This window comes from Sesamum indicum, linkage group LG10 (assembly GCF_000512975.1).
Source record: "Sesamum indicum cultivar Zhongzhi No. 13 linkage group LG10, S_indicum_v1.0, whole genome shotgun sequence".
Taxonomy (NCBI): Eukaryota; Viridiplantae; Streptophyta; class Magnoliopsida; order Lamiales; family Pedaliaceae; genus Sesamum; species Sesamum indicum.
This window is the reverse complement of record NC_026154.1, coordinates 9,955,755-9,977,246: the sequence shown is the minus strand read 5'-3', so window position 1 is coordinate 9,977,246 and position 21,492 is coordinate 9,955,755. Positions and strand designations below refer to the sequence as shown.

General features: G+C 34.7%; 1 protein-coding gene across 2 annotated transcripts in view; it reads right to left on the bottom strand.

Annotated features, from left to right (window-relative positions):
* Positions 5,762-21,492, bottom strand: part of LOC105172288 (DExH-box ATP-dependent RNA helicase DExH3) — a gene marked incomplete in the record, with an annotated part of 18,477 nt that continues 2,746 nt past the window's right edge. For both annotated transcript variants that reach the window (XM_020697333.1, XM_011093668.2), the window contains 16 exon segments: positions 5,762-6,645; positions 8,326-8,436; positions 8,527-8,679; positions 9,999-10,058; positions 10,141-10,449; positions 13,502-13,650; positions 13,755-13,824; positions 15,646-15,849; positions 16,266-16,460; positions 16,811-17,083; positions 18,121-18,291; positions 18,749-18,879; positions 18,991-19,150; positions 19,302-19,490; positions 20,659-20,754; positions 21,407-21,490. In XM_020697333.1, the coding sequence (XP_020552992.1) occupies positions 6,175-6,645; positions 8,326-8,436; positions 8,527-8,679; positions 9,999-10,058; positions 10,141-10,449; positions 13,502-13,650; positions 13,755-13,824; positions 15,646-15,849; positions 16,266-16,460; positions 16,811-17,083; positions 18,121-18,291; positions 18,749-18,879; positions 18,991-19,150; positions 19,302-19,490; positions 20,659-20,754; positions 21,407-21,490 (2,826 nt within the window).

Sequence of the window (21,492 nt, the reverse complement as noted above, 5' to 3'; positions counted from 1 at the left end):
GGGCAGTTACAAAAATCGTTACCAAGAATGTTTTAAATAATTAATTTATTTTTATTAAAATTGTTTAAAATAATTATTATTTTCAACGACTTAATGCTGTGGAAATGTATCATTGTATGGAATAATATAATTGAAATATATTAAAACAATAAAAAATATTATTTGACAGTAATACATGTATGCAGTATGCAATAGATTTGATATTCATAAATATTAGTATTACATTGATTGAACTATCATTTTACAGTGTTGAACTTCATGGGTTAATTGGGCCGTCAGAATTAATATCAAACCGTCAATATGATCACACTTATAAAAGAATCCATTCGGTCAAGCTATAGCAATATCGGGTATACGGATTTCGACATATCGTTCCTGTAATGTAATAGTAATCTTTCAAGACGGTTCATATCTAAATCAGGCCATGTGATTTAAAATCATATATTTGGATATGATTTAATGGACACATACTTGTATATATTTAAATTTGGAATGAATCGGGTGCCCAGATGTAAAAATATTGTATTTTCCAATCTGAATTTTTGAGATGGCTCGTTTTTTGTAACTACTTTTGTAACAACTGGTATAATTTACTATTGTAATGGCCTTTGTAACAGCCTTTCTAACGGCTAATCGAAAATAAAAATTCCACATTTTTTTTATTTTGATTTCAAAAATTTTAATTTGTAACGACTTTTTGCATTTTGACCGTTACAAAATTTTATTTCTCGTCTAGCGCCAAAGGTAGTTGAACAACCTCTAAATGGAATTATTTAGGCACCAAATACTCAATTAGTAGTTGAACAACTTGGGATTGGTTGTTTCATGCGGAATCAAATTCTTGAAAAAATACAAATTATTAGGAACACGAAATAATGGGGATTTTTTGCTTATAAGAACATAAATAGGTTTTGAGATCAAAATGTAATTTGAGATAGAAAATATATTTTCAGAGATGATCTGAAATTTATTGTTTGCATAGAATTATTAACAAATGAAATTAAGACTCCAACGAAATTAAGTAAATGAATACCCATATCTTACAGTTTTCAGAACCCAGCAAAATGAACAGACACTGAATGAAGAAACAAGAACAAACCCCAACATTACAGGTATTTCTAGGGCTAGTATTAGAATGAAGCACGCGATATGCAATGTGGTCCCCTACTATATAATGTTGGGTTTTTTTTTTTGTTTTTTGTTTGTTTGTTTGTTGGGTGTTATTGAGAGATCATGCCAAATAAATTAAAGGAGGAGTACCCTACATGTTGGGTGTACTCGAGAATCTTATTGTGCAATTGTCCCCCTTTTTTCTTAATTTATTTATTTGTGACTGATGCTATTACATTTGTAGGTGAATATAAATTTTTTATCAGCTTACGAATTTATCGTGGGGAAAAATTAATATTTCATCCTGAAGCTGAGTACAGATGGTGTATGGAAAGTGTGTTTGACTTTGTTGATAAGGACACTTTTTCGATGCTAGTACTTGACAAGTGTTGTGAACAGTTGGGCTATTTGAGTAGGAAAAAATACTTTAGAATTGATGTGTTAAAAAAGTTTAGAGCATTATGCTTGAAAATAAGCCTTTTTCAACTCATAGATGGCCATGGGGTTAGATTAGGGTATACCTTGAAGCAGTTAGATGCCCCACAGTTGCTGTGAAATTCATGGGGGGGGATAAGGGGCCGAATGGATTCTTGAGCGGATGTAGGCCTTTCATAGGTCTTGATGTCTGCTTTCAAAGGGGCCTCATGGAGGTGTTCTGCTCACGACAGTAAGTGTCGACTCAAACAATAACCAATTCCCACTTGCATATGCAGTAGTTCTGAGTGAAAACAAAGATAATTGGGAATAAGTTCTAACATTATTAAAAGAAGATTTGAACATTGTAAGGGAAGATGCCTACACATTCATTTCAAACAACCCAAAGGGCCTCTTACTAGCATTTGAAAAGGTTCTTTCTGATGTAGAAAATAGATTTTGTGTGAGTCATAATAATAGAAGGTTTTAATATTTATCCAATTTAACTCATTCTTCTTTATTCTTCTTTATAGTACAAATAAACTACTTCAGCAAACTTCGATTCATTTAGTTCAGTTTTAGTTTAGGTTTTTTCTATAAAAAAAATAAAAATAACATGAAGACTACTGGATTTAAGGGGTAGGGGTACAAGAAGGCCTTATGGGAAATAGCAAAGACTACTACAATAAGTTAATTCAAAGTGCAATGCAAGACATAGCTGATTTAGATATAAGATGCCTTGAGTGGTTGCAAGACAAACTAGCCTCACAATGATCAAAGAGTCATTTCAGTACGTACCCGAAGTGTGATTTTCTGCTTAACAACTTATGTGAATCCTTCAACGGTTGCAACCTCGATGCAAGAGAGAAGCCTATACTGAAAATGTTGGAGTGTATAAGGAAGTATGTATTGACCAGAATGCAACAACTTAGAGATAGGGTTGAGAGGTTGTGCACGAGTGTTATCATATTGACACTTTATGCAAGGTATATGCACCAGCAATCATGCCTCTTGATGGACTAGAAATATGGAAAAAAGTTGGTTATATTCCACCTGTGCCTCCGAATTTTGGGCAAGGAGATTGGAACCTGACAAGGTTCGAAAGAGCAAGAAACCTGCAACTGCAATTGACAAATTGCCAAGGCAAAGAGAAAAATGATATGCAAATTCTGTCATCAAGTAGGACACACCACAAAAGGTTGCAAGTGGAAGAAATTTGCTAAACAATTCCCAATCAATGATGTGTTTGAGCAGGCTGCAGGAACCAAACAACATTTAATAGCACCCGTACAACACGATGAGGTGATTCTGAATGAAGATTGTCCCCCAATAAGCCAACCTGAAGTAGTTAGTCAACCAGAAGCTGATTGTTCTGTAAGTTTTCATTACTTTCATTTGTTTACTATTTATATAAAGTTTTGATATTTTATTTTTTTCTAATATACAGAAGATGAAGAAATGTTGTCGTCTATGTTTCTATTTTAGTGTTGCTGTTAAGTTTTCATAATTAAGTAGTTACTGTTAGCGTTGTTGTTCATATTGTTATTTTGGTGTTGTTGTTAATATTGTTGTTGTTGTTTCTATTCTAGTGTTGTTGTTAATATTATTGTTTCTATTCTTGTGACCATTATTGTTTTTACATGTTGTAATTTACAACCTACCAATTCCCAATATTTTTTCTTAAGGAAACTATGCCGCAAACAATGCATTTCCATAATGCTAATCCTAAACAACATATCTATCCTACATCATTACCACCACCAAGTTTCATGCATACAAAGGTCAACATTAGGGCACCACCACCTATGGTTGGATACCCTCCTGGTTTTGTTTCTCGTCCCACACAAGGTATTTCACATTAAATTTATATCTTGCTGTTATAATTCTCTTTTGTATCTAATCAACCTTACCCTAGATATGACAGGTCCTATTGGAGATATCATTATATAGGATGGCAAAATATATGTCACTTTATCAAACTTGCACAGTGTAATGACATTCAGAAGGCACAACTTAAGGATTAAGGAAAGAGAAAGATGTAGAGAAAAAAAGTAGAGAAAACTTGTGCATTGCAATACATATATTTTGTCAACTGGGTTTTGTCGAATTTTTGTCAAACTAGGTTTCAATTAACTCAAATCGTTTATTTATAACCCATATATTTTGCTTCATGTTTATGGATTCTATCTTTTGTTTTGGAATGTGTTCTATTATTTATTTTGCTCAGTACATGACTTTATGGGACCGAAAAGGCTTAATTTAGGTTTAATGGTACCAAAAATACTATGGGATGTTGAAAGACCAATTTTTCCACCTTTTTTGCAGAATCATGTGACTTTTCCCACCAAAATGGTGGGGTCAATGGCAGTTAACGAAGCATAACAGCCATGTGCACCGCACACGACTTTATGGGACAAAAAATACTTATTTTTGGAGTTAATGGTACCAAAACCCAAACTCACAAAAATTTGTATACCAAAACAAAAATTGACATTTTCTAATAGTACCAAAACAAGATTTTGCCCCTAATATGATTGTACAAGTGGTTGACGCTATTCTAAAAATCCCAGAACCTGCCCCAACCCAATTAAAATGCAAAGTGTAAGTTTGATGATTATTGAATTGGGCTTGAACCAAGCTTTTCAAAAATCACAAATATTAAATGAGGCCAAAAAATTATTTAAATTGATTGAATCCACACTGCTTACACTCCTAGCTTCCAGTTTTATTTCAGGGAACTAAACCTATATGCACTTACTACCCAATGCTACCAAGTTTATTATATTTGTCCGCTTTTTTTATATGTTTTGTCCAAAATGATAACCTATGTTACGTAGACGCCTATGTATAAGCTCCCTAAGTGGACTTTGATTAATATAAAATAGGTGATTTGTGTTAAAAAAAATTAATAAATAACTCATCAAGGTTATTATTTTATTTATTTTTTCATTTATTGAAAGAAAACTTTTTCTTGATTCGTTTTAATAATATTCGTTGGATGCAGAGTAGTGGCTAATACGGAAGTACATAACAGACTATCAAATTATAGTGGAGGCATCAAAACTTGACGACATACACTAAAAAATTTAACTGAGTTTGAAACAAGCCGCGGATCGTGCTTGATACTAGGGATAATTACACTATTTTTTTTTGAAATTTTGTGTAATTATACGTATATTCTTTATAATTTGAGAAATTATATCTAACACGCTCGAAGATGTATATTTTCACCATTATAGTAGCAGCTTAATCGAAAAAATATTATTTGATCTACAATAAATTAATAAAAAATCAATCGATAGCAAATATTAATTTTTATTCAATTTGCTTTTGATATCAATAAATTCAATTAATATTAATAACGGATGAACCTATTTGTGAGACGGACTCAAACCTTAAGGGTACTTGATGTAGTTTTCTAAATGATACGAGTTTACGTGTAATTATACCTAATCTCAAATAAGAGTAGTGTAATTATCCTTTGAAACTATTACATGTCGCAGTCGAATGCTTAAGTCTACACGCACTATTAATTTTTAAATTTTAAAAAGTAATTATTATTTTATATATATATATATATGTTAATTGAATAAATAAATGTATTAAAAAGTAAAAAGATTATTGAAAAAAGAGAAAAAAATTAGATGCGGAAGTTTGAAATTTGAAAAAAAAAATGAAGATTAATTTTAAAAAAACAGACGAAAACTCCAGAGATATCAAAGAAGTGTTCGTAGATTATATTCGTCTTCATGGGACATCTCAATATACATATAGTAAATAATTTTTCAACGCACTAAAATATATAAATCAATATATCGCATTTCAAATAAAAAACAAAGGAAGAATGAAACAAATAAAAAGAATGAAAAATCAACTTAAGAGTATTTATAGACAACAAAAAGATTATATTTTTTTATACTAGTATATATAGATGAAATATTTCCTCATGCAACACAAGCACTAACATATTATTTTCATTTTAATTAACAAAAAAATTAAACAAAAAGGAGTGTAAATTTAAGTTACTAGTGTATGTAATTGCATAAAATTTGTTTTCTATAGAAAAGTAATTAAATAGAAAATTCCACATGAGTTGAAAAGTTGATAATAACTAGTAATTGAAGAACATTTTTAAAATTATAATAAATTAGTATAATGGTATCAAAACAAGTTTAAGTTTAAAAATCCGTTTCCTTTTATAGATAAAGGTACAGAAAAGAAGTCATTGACTGAGAAATCATAATAAATTAATATTTTATTTTTTTTCTATAATTCCCAACAAATAGAAATAGTAGTGCCAAAACTCACGGGTCACCTATGGGGTGCGATCCATCCAAGCAGCATAAGGTTGCTGTACAGACAGTTTTGAACACTATATTTGTGGAGAGAATATTTACAAAGAAAACGGCATGAGAACATTTGCACCAACAGGCAATCATGGCGCGCTTCCGTGAACATCTGAGAAAATGAGTTCCAAGCCTCCTTCACCAGAAGACTGGACAATAGATATTAGACTTCAAGATCTCACATTGTATCGAAGAAGTGGACAAATGAGCTCTATCCTTAACTTTATCAAAATCTGATCAAGCAACTGCCTGATGTGAACTAAGTGACTTCAGCTGGCAGATAATCTGTCCTGAGTCCACTACTTTAATGTGAATGCCGTTTTGATCTCCTCCGCCTGCCAAGAAGTTTCAGCATGTTGTCCGTGACATCTGGTGGAGAATTATGATCTTCGTTATGATTATTATCAGATGTGTGAGTTAACCATGCTAACGCTTCTATAGCTGCATCTTTCTCTGCTAGGGCCTTATTTTTCTTTGGTTTCCCCACAAACTGCATCCCTTTGAATTCCACCAATGCTCTGAATTCATTTGTCTTAAGATGTTTTGTTTTATATTTGGGAGGTGAGTGACCAGCTCTCATCAACAGTGTCTGCAGCAAACTCTTGGGATTTGTTCCATCTTTGGTAAACCTATCTTTATCACAGGACTCTCTTGGTCTCTTGCTTTCACGACCAAAAACAAACCTCCCTTCACATTGATCACCCGATACCAACTCCTGTACAGCATGCATCAGATACTTGCCGTCCTTGTCGATGTCCAGGTCGGGATCTTGAAGCTGCATTTTTCAAGATTTAGATATGATGAGAAGCCACGAATCCCACCAGCTTTCAAAATGGTGAATGCCTAACACATTAGCTCAGAGGCATAGCGAGATAATACCACTCCAGTCACAAGCATTCATCAATCAGCAAAACATTAAACGCCAAAAATGCGTATTTTCTACAAATGAAATCCAAGTGAAGAACCACATGTATCCAAACTATCAATTAGATTTTCATCTTCCTGAATCATCGACAGACTTGAAGCTTGTATCTAAACTATCAATTATTGTTTAATGTTTTTCCATGTTATTTGAAGCTTGTATTTATTTTTGTGAAGTTAATTATACAATATTATATTGATTTTGTTGCTATTCTTTTGCCAATATCTTTTTATTTCTATTTTTTAAAATTAATTGATTTTATAATAGTTGTTAGTTACTTTTATAAAATATTAATGTAAGTAAACTCTTAGTATCAAAATAATTCTACTTTATATCATAATATTCTAAAATTATATCTAAAAGTACTACAATACAACAATTAACGTTGCCATTCTCGCTTTCATATATACTATAAAAATAGATGCAGATATAGATTATCAGATTTAAATTGATCAGAATATCATTCTTCTAAAATTATATCTAAATAGTCAAAGTGGAATCAGATGTACTGCTAAATAATTCCCATTTTATTAGAATTTTATTTTATTTTTTTAACTAATTTTTATTTATTATTTAAAAAATTCAAGTAAGGGTACAAATATCTTTTCATAGTAGAAACAAACACTAATGTGATTCTTACTATTATATATAGTATTGATATTGATATAGACCTGATCTTTGGAGGTTATGCCCCTGATTACTCAGTTACAAAGGCACTGTTATAATGGGATTCGCACAGTTATAAAGGCAATAGCATTGCAATTATGTAGAAATGAAATCAGAGTTATCAATTAGCTTAAGATATATATGGTGACCAAATATCCAAAAAGAGAACTTTTGGGTATAAAACTTGGATCTTGTTCAGGGGCCAGGACTACCACCCCATTGTAGAATTTTGGCATACGAATGGACTGTTTGTGTTTCAAAAGGAGACGTAATGAATATGATACACATATGAAGTGCAAGTTGTATCATGCAGAGTCATTTCCTGAAAGTTTTCGAATACGATAAAGCTCCAACACGAAAACCCACTATATAAAAATAATTCATGTTATGCAAATATTCATGGAAGTATATAGACATATTTAAATATGAAAGTAATTAGCAACAGTTTCCAAAAAAAAATGTTCATATTGGCCAAAGTCGGAATCAAATAATGTGATTTCTAGACGATACTTCGAAGAAAAGAAAAAAGTAGCAACTTCATAGAGAAATATAACGAGAAGAAGATTAAGAACTTTTCTTTTGGTTAATTTTTTGGTCATTCATATATTTTCTCAAATGAAAGTAGACCCTGCTGTGTTTGAAACATTTAGAATGTGCCACCAAGTGTGTCAGACATGCCACCAGAAGTGTCAAGATTTTTCAATTCTTGAAATTTAGGAAGAATCAAAGTGGTGGTGAAAGCCTACATTTCCAATGAGGGAACATGCATACAAGATAAAGCCCAAATTAAAAAAGAAATACGACTTTCTGGAAAAGTGACCAAGTGGAGAAACATACATGAAAGACAATAAGGACATGCAAATTTACCTTCTTCTGTATAAGCTTATCAAGCTCCTCCTTTAGCGTCACATAACACTCTGCTAAACTTGGATCCATGAAGAAGTCGATATATCCTTCCAACATTTTAAGATTTCCTGGCTGAAAGGGCACCATAATTAAAGATCAAAAAATATAGATGCTGAAGGAAAATACAATCTGACAAGAGCATTTGCGAATAAAGAAAGTTACCGTAACACCATGGTAAAGTTTACCACCAAACAGGATCAAAATGGAATCAGATACTCCAGTTGAATCACGTATGAATACAGTATTGACTTTCACCTTCTCACCAAACACCAACCATGGGTATTGTATTGTTTGGTAACGTGCATTCACAGAATTCTGGACCAAAAAAGTATTTAAACAAGTCAAGTAATGTGATTGTCACAAACAGATCTTCAGCAACTATTCTGCTACATTAAAAACTTAAATCCATTTAAAGAATGAGGTTCCCTTCCCAAACCTGATGAAGAAACATTATACTGGACTAAGTGATTATGACATCAGATCTTCAGTAAAATAACATTCTACAAAATGGAAAACTTCATTTAAACAAAAGAGGTACAGATGCAGCAACATCAACTTATGACTTTCCAAGGAGACCTAGGACATCATGACTGAATTAGTTCAGAGTTCCAGCTCACCGGGGATGAAATTCTACTTTATCTGTGTGAAGTTATCTCTTAAGGTTTTAAAAAGGTGAAACAAAGTTTTTCCAACTCCCAAGTCGTGATTTGGCATGATATGGACTCATGGAAGTCTTGCTTCCTATATTGACTTTTAATTTGAGTCTGAAAGCTATATGTCTTATTCAAGTGGGAGGCATCTTGAAGCCCATAAACATGCATGTAGTGCTCAAGACTTGACCAAAGTTTGATTAGTTAAAGTTCCCTTACTGAAGATTTCCTGAGACTGATGGAAATCATACTTACAGTGGCCAAAGAAGCTAACGAGAGATACTGTGGACATATCCTCCATCTTTTTTCAATCTTCTTTCCTTTGTTTTCAACCCCCAATGCGAGTTATAATGCCCCTAGACGTAGCTAAATCTATAAGCATTCTCCATTCGGAAGCTAAGTTATCCAACCTAATTAGTCAAATCTACTTGTCTTCTCTCGGAGAAATTAAGTTGAGAAATCTGTAAGGCTGTGAGAACATCACATAATGTTGAAGAAGCATTGTTTAGCAGGTCAACAGGTTGGGCATGCAAGATCATTGATTTTATCATCTAGAAATAATTATTGAACATTATTGATCATTAAGAGTCTTTCAACATCAAGAAATCTATCCAGTGTTTTAATTAAATCTGAACTGGTTCTCCACTTCTGAGTTCTTCCAAATTGTCATTCTTTGGTGCTTTGACTTTCAAAGACATTTATGTGACTAAAACACATGGAACAAGTTGACCATGTTGGACAAGGTCCATTTTTCTACAAAAGATACAAAGGAACAGCAAGAAACACCTCTAATTGAAAAAATGCCAATGCACCCACAATACACAATGTGGACAATATAGTTGTTTTTAGCCCCAACAGAGATTTTACTGAAAAGAAATACATATAATGATAAAAGACAATTAAAAGAATTATACTCAAGCAACTATGCATGTGGGATCTATTCCTCTGTCAGAAGCCAATAACAAGATAAGCCATAGGACATACCGCATAGAGTAACACCTGCCCATCATCCATTGTTTTGAAAGACATTGACGTTTCTCTGTGCTGCAAATAAAGGAAAATATGTGCATCAAACCTAGCATTTAATTCCTTGACTTCAAAAAGCACAACAAACAGAGGAACTCACCACTACAGATGCAATACCAGGAAATAGGCCAGAACAAATAACAGCACGAACCAACGATTGGTTGTGACTTAATCTGTTACTAGTTGCTCCATCTGTGTCTAGCAACCCAGCATCTTTCAAAATGTAGGTAAACTGCTTACGAAGGGAATGGATAGCTTGAAGTGTTTGGACAGAGAGGAAGTTTCTCCAGCAATACTCGTATGCAGATCCTTCTCTGTCTGCATCCTTCCATCCTTCATATGCGCGAACAAGAGCCATATGATCACTATAGTCCTTTGCTGAGAATCTGGACTTGGCGGTCCCAGCTAACTGCATATATAAGTTATATGTAAACCAGCTCATTAATCTCTGCATAGAGACAGCTAATTTCAGAAGTTATTTACACCTCATGTAATATCTTCGTTTGACAAAGAAATGCAAACTTAGTTCTTAATTAATAGGCATGTTCTGCGAACCGACAATACTTTTGAGTTCATTCAATAAAAAGTCTCTCTCTTCTTTGAGTTCCACAGAATTTTAAATCAGACTTCTTGTACCCATACTTCCCAGTATGTGTAGCAGAACACAGACACATCAACTTCTACATGTTTGCACTCTTATGATGCAAATAAATTAATATGCATCTTCTGCGGACCGATAATACTTTGGAGTTCATTCAGAAAAAGGACTCTCTTCTCTGAGTCCCACGGAATTTTAAATCAGACTTCTTTTACCCATACTTCCCAATAGGTGTAGTGAAATACTGAAAACATCACCTTCTACATGTTGGCACTCTTATGATGCAAATGAATGTTCCTAATCCTTTCTTACAGGAGATGCAATTCTTACTGCTTGTTTTGCTAATTGAATGCCCTCTAGTGTTCTTCATGAAGACATTCCAGTCATTATCCCCACAGGGCCTTATTCCATAATCCTCCTATTCTTCGTGGTGTCTGTTTCGTGCACATCTCCTCTCTTGGGTATTCTCTTATGTGTAAAGGTTACCATTGCTATGATCTGGTCTCTTGTAAGTCCTTGACTTTTGCTGACTTCACCTTCTTGGCGTCGATGTCATACTACTAAAGGAACACGAACACCTATCCTTGAAAGATTCCTTTGAATCTCTTCCCTTGCCTATCACCTCTTCTTTCCCTCCTGCTCCTATTTCACATGATCCTACTCAACCAATGCAGGTGTACCCCATTTTCTAAGAGGAAGTATGCCCTTATCTAGTTGAGGAAAATAGTTTACTTGGCACTAAAAAAACCTATTGACAGCCTCCTGCTCCTATTTCACATGATCCTACTCAACCACTGCAGGTGTACCCCATTTTCTAAGAGGAAGTATGCCCTTATCTAGTTGAGGAAAATAGTTTACTTGGCACTAAAAAAACCTATTGACAGGCTTATGGATTTTAATCTTGCTTTTTGGACTGATGAGGGTGAGTATTTGGATGAAGTACATACGTAGTCGGAAAGTTGAGCCATCTAGTTGTCATGTTAACAGATATCTCCTTATCCGAAGAAGTGGTTAGTCATTTAATGGACAAACCCAAACCTAACCCTCAGGTAGATGCTCTTAGGATTCTAAAGTAAATGAAGACCAGCTTGGTAAAGGCTTGCTCTTACACAAGATGGGCACGTGGAAATATCGCTACAAATTACGTTGGATTTAGAAATGGCTGAAAATGAACCTCTGGAACATTGCACCTGTGATCTGGTGAAGTAAGAAGCACACTACAGTTGCTAGATCCAGTAGAGAGAGAAGCTGAATATAGGGGTAAGACACATACTACTAGTGGAACTGAGTTTACCTTACAATAAGCGATTGCCTAGGCATTGTGACATTCAATGGCTACTTATATTGCTAGCAGTCGGATGTTACACGAGAGAACTGAGCAGTAAAGAACCAGAAGATTACTACCTTATTTACTCTTTCAGAAGGGATAAAAGATGTCTTCAGCCAAGCAATTCAAGATTTATGTACGAGTTGATCATGATTAACATACACACCCCAACTTGAAAAGACAGCCACAAAATATGAGTATATGTAGTTTCCTACACACTCTTTACTTTTAACATGGAAAACCGTGGTTCTTCACCATTTTCACCTAAATCCCAGTATATATATAGTTGAGGTTGAGCTATTGAATAAACTCATTAGTTAAGCTTCTATCATCTTACACAATAAAAATGGAAACACTATCAATCCATCGAAATTCATAAAACAAGGTTAGACATGGGAATCTGCAAATGTATCCCTCTCCAGTGATTACATGTATAAGAGCAGTGCGCACCTACCTTCACCTTCGATATAGGTCATTTTAGAACTTGTACTTCCTGTTCTCACAAATTCAACCTAATTATAAGATTGTGGTTTTGTCAAATGTTGACAGTTTTTTCCTTATCTCATGGATTTCCCAAATCAAATCAGGCTAAATAAAGCTATATGAGTTTAATTCCTTAAGATCCCAAGATGATAGTTGTTAAGCACTTAAGGATCACAGCTACACACAACAGCTTTTCCAAATACAGATAATGATCATGCGAGCATGAGACTAATTGGAGGCATGTTGAAATGAAACAGGTTTTGATAACATATCTTTTAGAAGATGGCAACAAGAAATAAATATTAGAAACTAACTAGATCATCATTCAATTCTTATATTAACTAAAATATTGTATGAATAATATATATATATTAGAGGATACTTTCACACTAAAATCAACATTCAATCTCCCTACATAACCCCTTTCTTACCTTGTACAGGAAACAGAGGTCATTCCTCATCACCCAAATCTAGTAATTTACACAAAATACTTGACAGATAAAGAAACATCAAAATACACATAATCTGGTTCAACCAGTGATTACGCAAACTTCTTCAGGAAGTAGCATAGTAATACTTGTAACTTGCCACTCCTTGGACAGCATAATTAAAGCCAACAGTCCCACAACCCCAAGCCTTATTAGAATGAAACAGAAAATAAATGAGATTTTAATTATAGCAAACTGCACTATTGTAAAATTGCAGACCAAACTTTTGTACGTCCTGCTCATAAATCATGAAGCAGCCAATAACATCTTTTAAAAATACAGTAGGGTTATTGTCACTGTGTCTTCTTTGTTATACAGGTGGGAGATGCCAATATCTCATGTGTTTTTGAGGAGCTTTCTACTTTTTACCCAAAAAGAATTGTTCAATAAGTGCATAGCAATGGCCAGTTCAGTAAATTGCCATGCCCTCAAATTGACTCCTCGATATAATAGCTACGGACAACAAAACAATCACACTTGAAATAATAAGAACTAGATAAATAAAACTCCATTGACAAGAAAAAGGCATTTGGCAGTGACAAGAAATATTATGCTGCTGACTTACATCCTTCTTATCTTGAGGCAAAAGAAAAGGATCCCTAACACTGAGGCCAGATACAATAGTCAAAATAGGGTCAAAGCAGCGCATAATAGCACCCATAATTAGCATTTTCCCCAGCTTAGGATCAACTGGAAGCACTGTCAAGAACTTACCTGATCAATTGAGGATAGAAGTTAATGCAAATAAAAGGTGAAAGGTACACATATCAAGAACTTATAAGAGAAGTACACTATAAGATGTTGTCTAATTCACGCACCAAGATGTGTTAGGTTCTCATTTTCATCTAATGCATCAATCATCTTCAAAAAATCAACAGCATTTTGCACCTGAAATTTTCAGAACGAATAGATCAAGAAAAAATCACTGCACTGAGTAAGGAAAGAAAACAGGTGAAATAATTTTATATTCTTAACAATACGTTACATATAGAATTATTGCCTACTTTCTTAAGGCCCGAAAATTGGAAAAGGGAAAAGGAATAACAAAAACTCAAACCTCAAAGATGCAGAGAGAGAGAGGGAGCAGAACAAGAGGTAAATTTTTAAATTCTAGAGAAGACATCTGCAACTCTAGAATTTGGTGCGAACCCATTGACTACAAAATATTTGTAGATCAGCACATCATTCAGAAATGATTAGCAGCTGCAATATTATCACTATGCTATTCAATAGTTAAGTGCAAGATCTTGCACAAAATTTTCAAATGTCAGTTAATAAGCTTTGGTCATCAATCTGCAGAATTGGTTCATGGACATAATAAATCCTTGAGAATTGTTTCCACTCAAGAGTCACCAAAATCATATTTATCATGTTAAGATGTGAGGGATCAAAACTTAAGCATCTTATTACTATCCACTAACTTCCAACAATGGATATTAGCCCCAAATATGCGGGATAATGAAAAGGTAATGGTTATTGACTGGTCAAGATATTACAAAACCTACTGCTTCTAAATGAAGGAAATAGCCCCGCTCAAGAGATGACTAAATAAGGCTTTCTTTACCAGTACTTTTTTCATACGCCTTACAGGAAAGAAAGCTGATCCTCAGAGTTTAGTTTTATGTCCTTGCAAGTATACATATAATGTGACACCATGACAACATGAGAATTCACAGCCAGAAAGAAGAAACATCAAGAAACAAAATACTTTGAATAATGTAGAGCACATCAAAACCCCAGATCCCTTGAGTTTTGCTTATAATGAACTCTTCACAACTTAGTCAAAATGATTTAGCCATTTAATGTACAAAGAGTAGCTGGTCATCTGTCTACAAATCCTTATACTCACAAGGAAAACAGTCAGATATGTCGAAAGCAAATGAAAATTGTATCAGGTGTTTCCACAAGAATCCACATCTCCCCTTTAAAAGCTCCCTACTTTAAGTAATGCTTCTAGTCATATAATAAACACTAACTGAGAAACAAAATGCTAAGTTAAACACATCTCTATAGCTACATGCATCCTATACCAACTTGGATCTTTCAAGCCTTTTTCTTGCACCATAACATTATTACCGGCCATTGATAATAAAAGTTACTCCAAGCTAGAGCATGAACATTTGCAATCCATGAAAGGTTATTCCTAGGCTAAAGCATTACATCATGGAAAGTTCAAAGATCCACAGTAGGCTTCTTAAGATTTATTAGTTATAAAGTTCAGTAATCTAAATCTAAGCTAGTCTAAGACAACGAAGAAGCATAACAGGAACTTTAAACTAAGAGAAATATTATCAATTTTCTTCCGAATGCTTAAAATAGATCTCTAATTTTATCTTTCATTACATCATTTCCACCTCAAAACAATGCAAGGATGGTCCGTACCAAAACAAGAATCTGGATTCCCAGAGTTCCAAGTTGCAAGGTAGAGAGTTTTGGGACAATGGCAAGAGTGGGTTTCTGAAGATACTAGTGAGACCAGTGGATAAAAATTCACCCATTCTCCATCACTAAATGGTTATTTCAACTCATGAGGAAGTACTATTGAGACTTATCAAGCATGATTGTCCATCTCCAATTGAAGAATTATAAAAGGAAATTTATAACTTTGCCTAGATGGAAGGATGACATAAATTTCTACATTTTATGCCTTTCTAAAATATTTTTTTAGAATATAAATACAAAGCCCTAGGAAAAAAAGTAGTTCCTTACAGCCAATGGTTCAGGCGGCTGAAGAGCAGCAGACAGAAAATCTCCAATACTTTCAACTTCTAAACTTTTAATTTGCAAGCAGAGAGAGTTCAAGGGGGTTCTTAAAAGTTCAGGAAGTTGATATTCAGCAAAAGCTTCAAAAACACATCGTGGATATAGGTGGTAGCACTCGCCTGGCTGCACACGACCAGCCCTGCCCCTTCTCTGCAACCAAATAGATAACATGAAGCAACAATAGTCACTACACAAACAAAGACGAGGATAATTTAGTAATAACAAATAAAATTGAAGAAAATGCATGACATGAAATCAGCTAACCCTCGTTATAGCTTGACATTATAAAAATGGTATGACACAGTTTTAAGTATGGCCTATTGTATATTGGAACTGCTTCACGGTATTATATGGAGATAAATTCAAAAACTCAGCAACACAGTGAAATTCAAATACACTGCAGACACGTGCAGCACCAACAATGTACTGAAATTAAGCCTCTTCTCGAATTAACTTGTGAAGCAATTAAGTCTCTTTCCATTTCATCAGATTATGCATCTTTTTTTTCTTTGCCAAACATACAGCATCAGAAAGCAAGAAAATGTAACCAAAAACATAAAACTCACTTGCCGAGCAGAAGCTTGGGAGATCCATGAAGGCAACAAACATGGTGTGTTATTAAGGGCATCATAAGTGGTCTCCTTCGCTTTTCCACAGTCAACAACAAAAACTATGTCATTAATTGTAATACTTGCCTCGGCCATATTTGTGGCTAGTATTATTTTGCGAACATTAGGAGGTGGCTTCTCAAATATGAGTTTCTGTAACACAAAAAACCTCAGAGTTTGGTCAACCAATTTAATTTTCAATCAAGAAAAAGAAAACATACTAACAACAGAAAAGATTATGCATTGGAGAAAATCCCATGAGAAGCAAGTTATGCATATCAAATAAATTGGAGTTGGCAAGACAAAACACAATAAACACAAACAAATTATAGCTTGAAAAACAAAATATGAAGAATTAAAATAAACATCTAAATGATTCAGACAAGCAAGACAACTGAATGCAGCACGAAGAAAGATAAGAATAACAATGATTATGGTAAGATGGAGATGCTTCAAGAAAGCAATAACAAATATAAAGTTCCTGGAGTTCAGAAACACTGTACCTGTTCGGAGGTTGCCATTGAACCATGGCATGTAAGCAAAAGGACTCTATTGGGGTCTCCTAAGAGAGGGTGAGCTTTTATTTGATCCCTCAAACAGCTAATATCCTCCCACCCTGTCATAAATACTAACACAGCACCAGGGCGCTCCTTGCGACATATGTGACACAGTACAGCTTCAATAAGGTTAAATCCAACACAATCTGGTGTCCAGCACGACAAGGACTCGTGTACCCTGGAGCTATAATTCTCAAAATTTGATTTACTCAGCGCTTCCTGTCCATAAAATGATAGTATAAGCAGATCTTATTAGATGAAATTTATTGCTAAAGTCATATAAGTGCAATAAACGAATTCTTTTGGTATATTAAAGGTTACACAACCACGATAAAAAATAACAGTTACAAGAAAAGAGAGAACAGACTGCAACAGTGAAGTATGGCAATGAAAACAGAAATACACAATTTCATAATATAAACAGCAAAAATTAAATCGAGCCCTACTGGTATGAAACATGACAATTGCCCGGCTCTTCCTTGACGGTATGGATCCCAATAAAGTGCAGATAATACAGTAAGCAGTATTCAAAATTCAAGGAAAAAGATATATAAACAATAATACTAGTATAACCACCTGAGAAAACAAACCCAAATAACAACATGAAAGTTCCTCCAATTACGTTTTTCCATAATTGAGTCCCTACAGCAAAATTCAAGAACTAGTTTTTCTAGTGTAAATTGTAGCTTTCTTTGCTACAGAAATCAATGTTTTCAAAACTGGACCAGCGATAGAACCAGTCAAGTTATGAGTCACCTTTACTGGATCACTTGTCCGATTGGTCGGCCCGGATTCAGTAAAATACTTAACCAAGAAGTTAGCAAGCGCGAATGCAAGAAACCTAACAAAGCAAATTCCAGATAGTAAGATAAAACAACTATATGTTAGGATCGGGATCATAAGATGTTAAAGCTTGGTTCCTTCCCTCACATTATACAGTCTCTCACTTTATACAGTCGCAATCTCTTCAAAGAATTTAGCATTATTAATTCAAATGGCGTACCATATAGACTTGGCGCTTCAATCATACAGAACCAAGTGTTATTATTTGCATTAAGTAGGTGAATTGTATTCCAACACTAGGGGTTGAATTATTGAAAGAAGAGAAGATGTATAAGTTACATATCTTCCCAGAAACAAGTCCTACACGCTAAGCAATGAAATGACGAAACCCAAAGCAGCACATACAATAAGAGCAACGGGAAAATTTTATTAGCATTCTCAATGTAGGTCACATGTCAATTAGAGTATCCTACCTCAACAAGATTAGTGATTTGATTTTTCCTTTTCCTTGGAGCTAGTTGTCTTTGAGTCTTCCACATCTTCTCTTGGCCATAATCGTCTACTTGGTTGAATGAAGTCAGCTTATACCCAGTCATTTCCAGTATATCTTCCAGAAAATGAGCTCTTACAGGATAGGTGAAACCCTGCATCCACATGAAACACTCCCTATTCACATGGTACATAATAATAAAAAATATATAGCCTAATGAAAATTAAACATATTCAGGCCAAACATTATCAATTACCAAGAATGCCACGAGTAAATAAGTTCAAGTGCCTCATCTTTAGGAGACTCATTACTGGTCAGTGGCAACCAGGAAATAAAATTCGCCATTCAGAACAACAGAAAAACTCAACTAAGCAAGGATAGGGAAAAGAGGGCGAGCTAGAACGAGAATAAGAACTAATTTTAAGTTTCAGAACAAGAAGCTACGGTACAGTTAACTCATGGAGGTTGCATCCAAATCTAGAAATACTTTGAAATTGCACATGAAGAATTTTATACACGAGACTCTGTCCTACAAAAGCAAATTCTTGCACGAAACTGTTCGACACCAGAAACTCTTAACTTGATTAGGGTTTTTTCTAACATTAACTTACAGGAATGTGAATCATTGGTGCTTCACCAAAATAACTCGAAAATAGATCAGCATTCAGAGTTGCACTCATCAAGATCAATCTCAAATCGCGCCGCCGTGGAAGAAGATCCTTCAAGACAATCAACAAGAAGTCTGGTAAAGGAAGGAATGGCATGTCAAGAATCCGATGACAATAGGAAACATCCAATCAAAAAAACAAAAAAAACAAAAAAAAACAACTAAATCCATGTACTTATATATCACCTTCATTCATGCCTCGCTCATGAATTTCATCAACAAAAACATGAGTTACGCCATCAAGGTTTCTATCACTCAAGAGCCTACGGAGCAGAATTCCACTGGTACAAAAGAGCAAATGTGTGTTCTTGCTTTTCATTCCCTCCAATCTTACTTTAAATCCAACCTAACAAAAAATATCTCCGTTCAAGACAGCAAAAGGAGAAGTTTCGAAATTGGTAATAAGTTTTTTGGCATTCACTTAACTCACTAAAATAATTGGACACTTAAATTTGAATGAAACAAGTTGAAAGGAAGAATGTAGAAAGCAGGCATACTGATTCCCCAAGAGGCTCTCCCCTCTCAGCAGAAACTCTTTCTGCAACAGCCATGGCTGATATTCTTCGAGGTTGTGTACAGATAATGCTACAAAATGCTCCCCGACCGGACTCTATTTCAGACTCCAAAATATATTGAGGAAGTTGAGTGGTTTTACCACATCCAGTCTCCCCAGAAATCACCACAACCTATTGTCACAAGGAAAATAAGAACCATATTTACGCAAATACAACATGTAGTTACAGGAAAGAACCGCAAAACCAAAAAGATGTAATACGAACCATGAAGTGTTATATTTGAGAAACAAGACACACAATTTAGCAAGAATTGTACAAAATACTAGACATGGCTGAGTACTAAATCCCTGTTCACATAATTTAAGAAAAATCTTCAGGCAAAAAATCGAAGAGTGCCAAAAATTTAAGGATATAGTTGTGCATAGCAGATCAAAGTAGTAAAAAAACTTGTCTCAAGAACATGGAACATGCATCCTTCATCAGTCTAACTACATCACATAGAAAGATCTCCAACAAAGGAAACCATCAGAAGGAGGAGAGTAAAATTCTTATAACTCCCATGATGATCACTCTTAGACCTCCTTCAAAGATGTTTAAAAACACAGAAAACCAAAAGTGTCTCAAATATCTACCACAAGAATTCTGCCTCTGTTCATTGTGCCAGATAGTTCCTTGTAGAAATAATTTGACATACACTCATCTAAGAAGGATACACCTCGTAGAAATAAGTTGACATACATGATTTTTGCTGTTCAGTCTATCTGAGATCAAAAGCAATCTTTGCTCTTCAGTCTATCTGAGATCTGATATACATGCTTATGATGGTGCAGATGGTAAAAGGAGCAAGCATGGGGTTTGCACAACCAATCTCATCAATCTTCAGAATTTTAAACACATGTTTCCATAAACTTTATTTCACCAGGAATATGCTCAACAAGAAAATGAAGTGGACGGGTATTCAAATGGAAATGATTAATTCTCGTTGCATTTTATTCTTTTCATGTGTACATTTAGGAAAAAAACACCAACAATAAAAGGGAAAAGGTCTAGATTTGGTACCCATGGTTCACAAGTAGAAATGTAGGGAGCTCAAAAGGTTAGTTAGATGCAGAAAAAATAAGTAAAACAACCAATTGTCAAGCACAATCCGACACCCACAGAAGTAAGAACCATCCTCTAAGCAAAAGTTATATTCAACACGATGCGTTAACCTCCTTCGATGAAATAGAACCTCAAGTCTCTACGAGGAGCAAACTTTGTTCACCACTTACCCTCTCACTGGCGATAGATAGTGCAAGTGAAAATCACAAACACATAGTACAGAGTTCTAGAACTAAACCTGATTCCTCGCAATTGCTTGAAGGAGCCTTTCCTTCTCCATGAACGCAGGGAGAGACTTCCTGAAGTCCAGCATTCTCCTACCTTCAGGTGATTCCTGTATGGAAACCCATATTACCAGCTAACCAAGCCCCAAAATATAAGATTCTCAAGCATTAATGAGAAAGTATAGTTAAGCTCAAGAAATCAAAATCAGAATGCTTATGAATATGTGAAAAACAATGCATACATAGTCCTCCACTTATATAAGAGGCAAAATCCATAACTCCTTTGTGTATTGGAATCTAAATTTGACAGGCCAATGATGTCTGGACGACTGGATCTGCAAATAGAGTATGCTTGTGCATTACATGCAAATCCACCACCTCTCAAATAGATCTAACCCTGAGTTCTTCGACTCTCTAAAAGCCTGAATAAGTATGCCATACCATTTAATATAGGGAAGTGTGAGCACAGATTTCCTCAAAAGCAGTCAACAACCACTTCTATAAATACTCTTGGACACAACAAAAAGGAAGGCAAGAAAATCTAAAACCAACATCCACAAATGAGGATTGGAATCTGATACAGTAGATCTTGTGCTAAAACAATTGAATATTCAAGAGCTGATGCATACTGCTAAATGAACATTTGAAATCAGATGAACTTTTTGGCCCATATCAATATGAAGCAGGTACGAAACAGGCATCTCTGACGGATCAAGCTAGCATGCATGACGACAAATACTCACATTGAAATCAAATGCACACCTGCCAAGCTCTCTGCATATTTCGCATGCGCAAGCTGCGCCGCTGTAGAACTCTCTCCATAACAGAACCATCAAGGAAAGAATCGG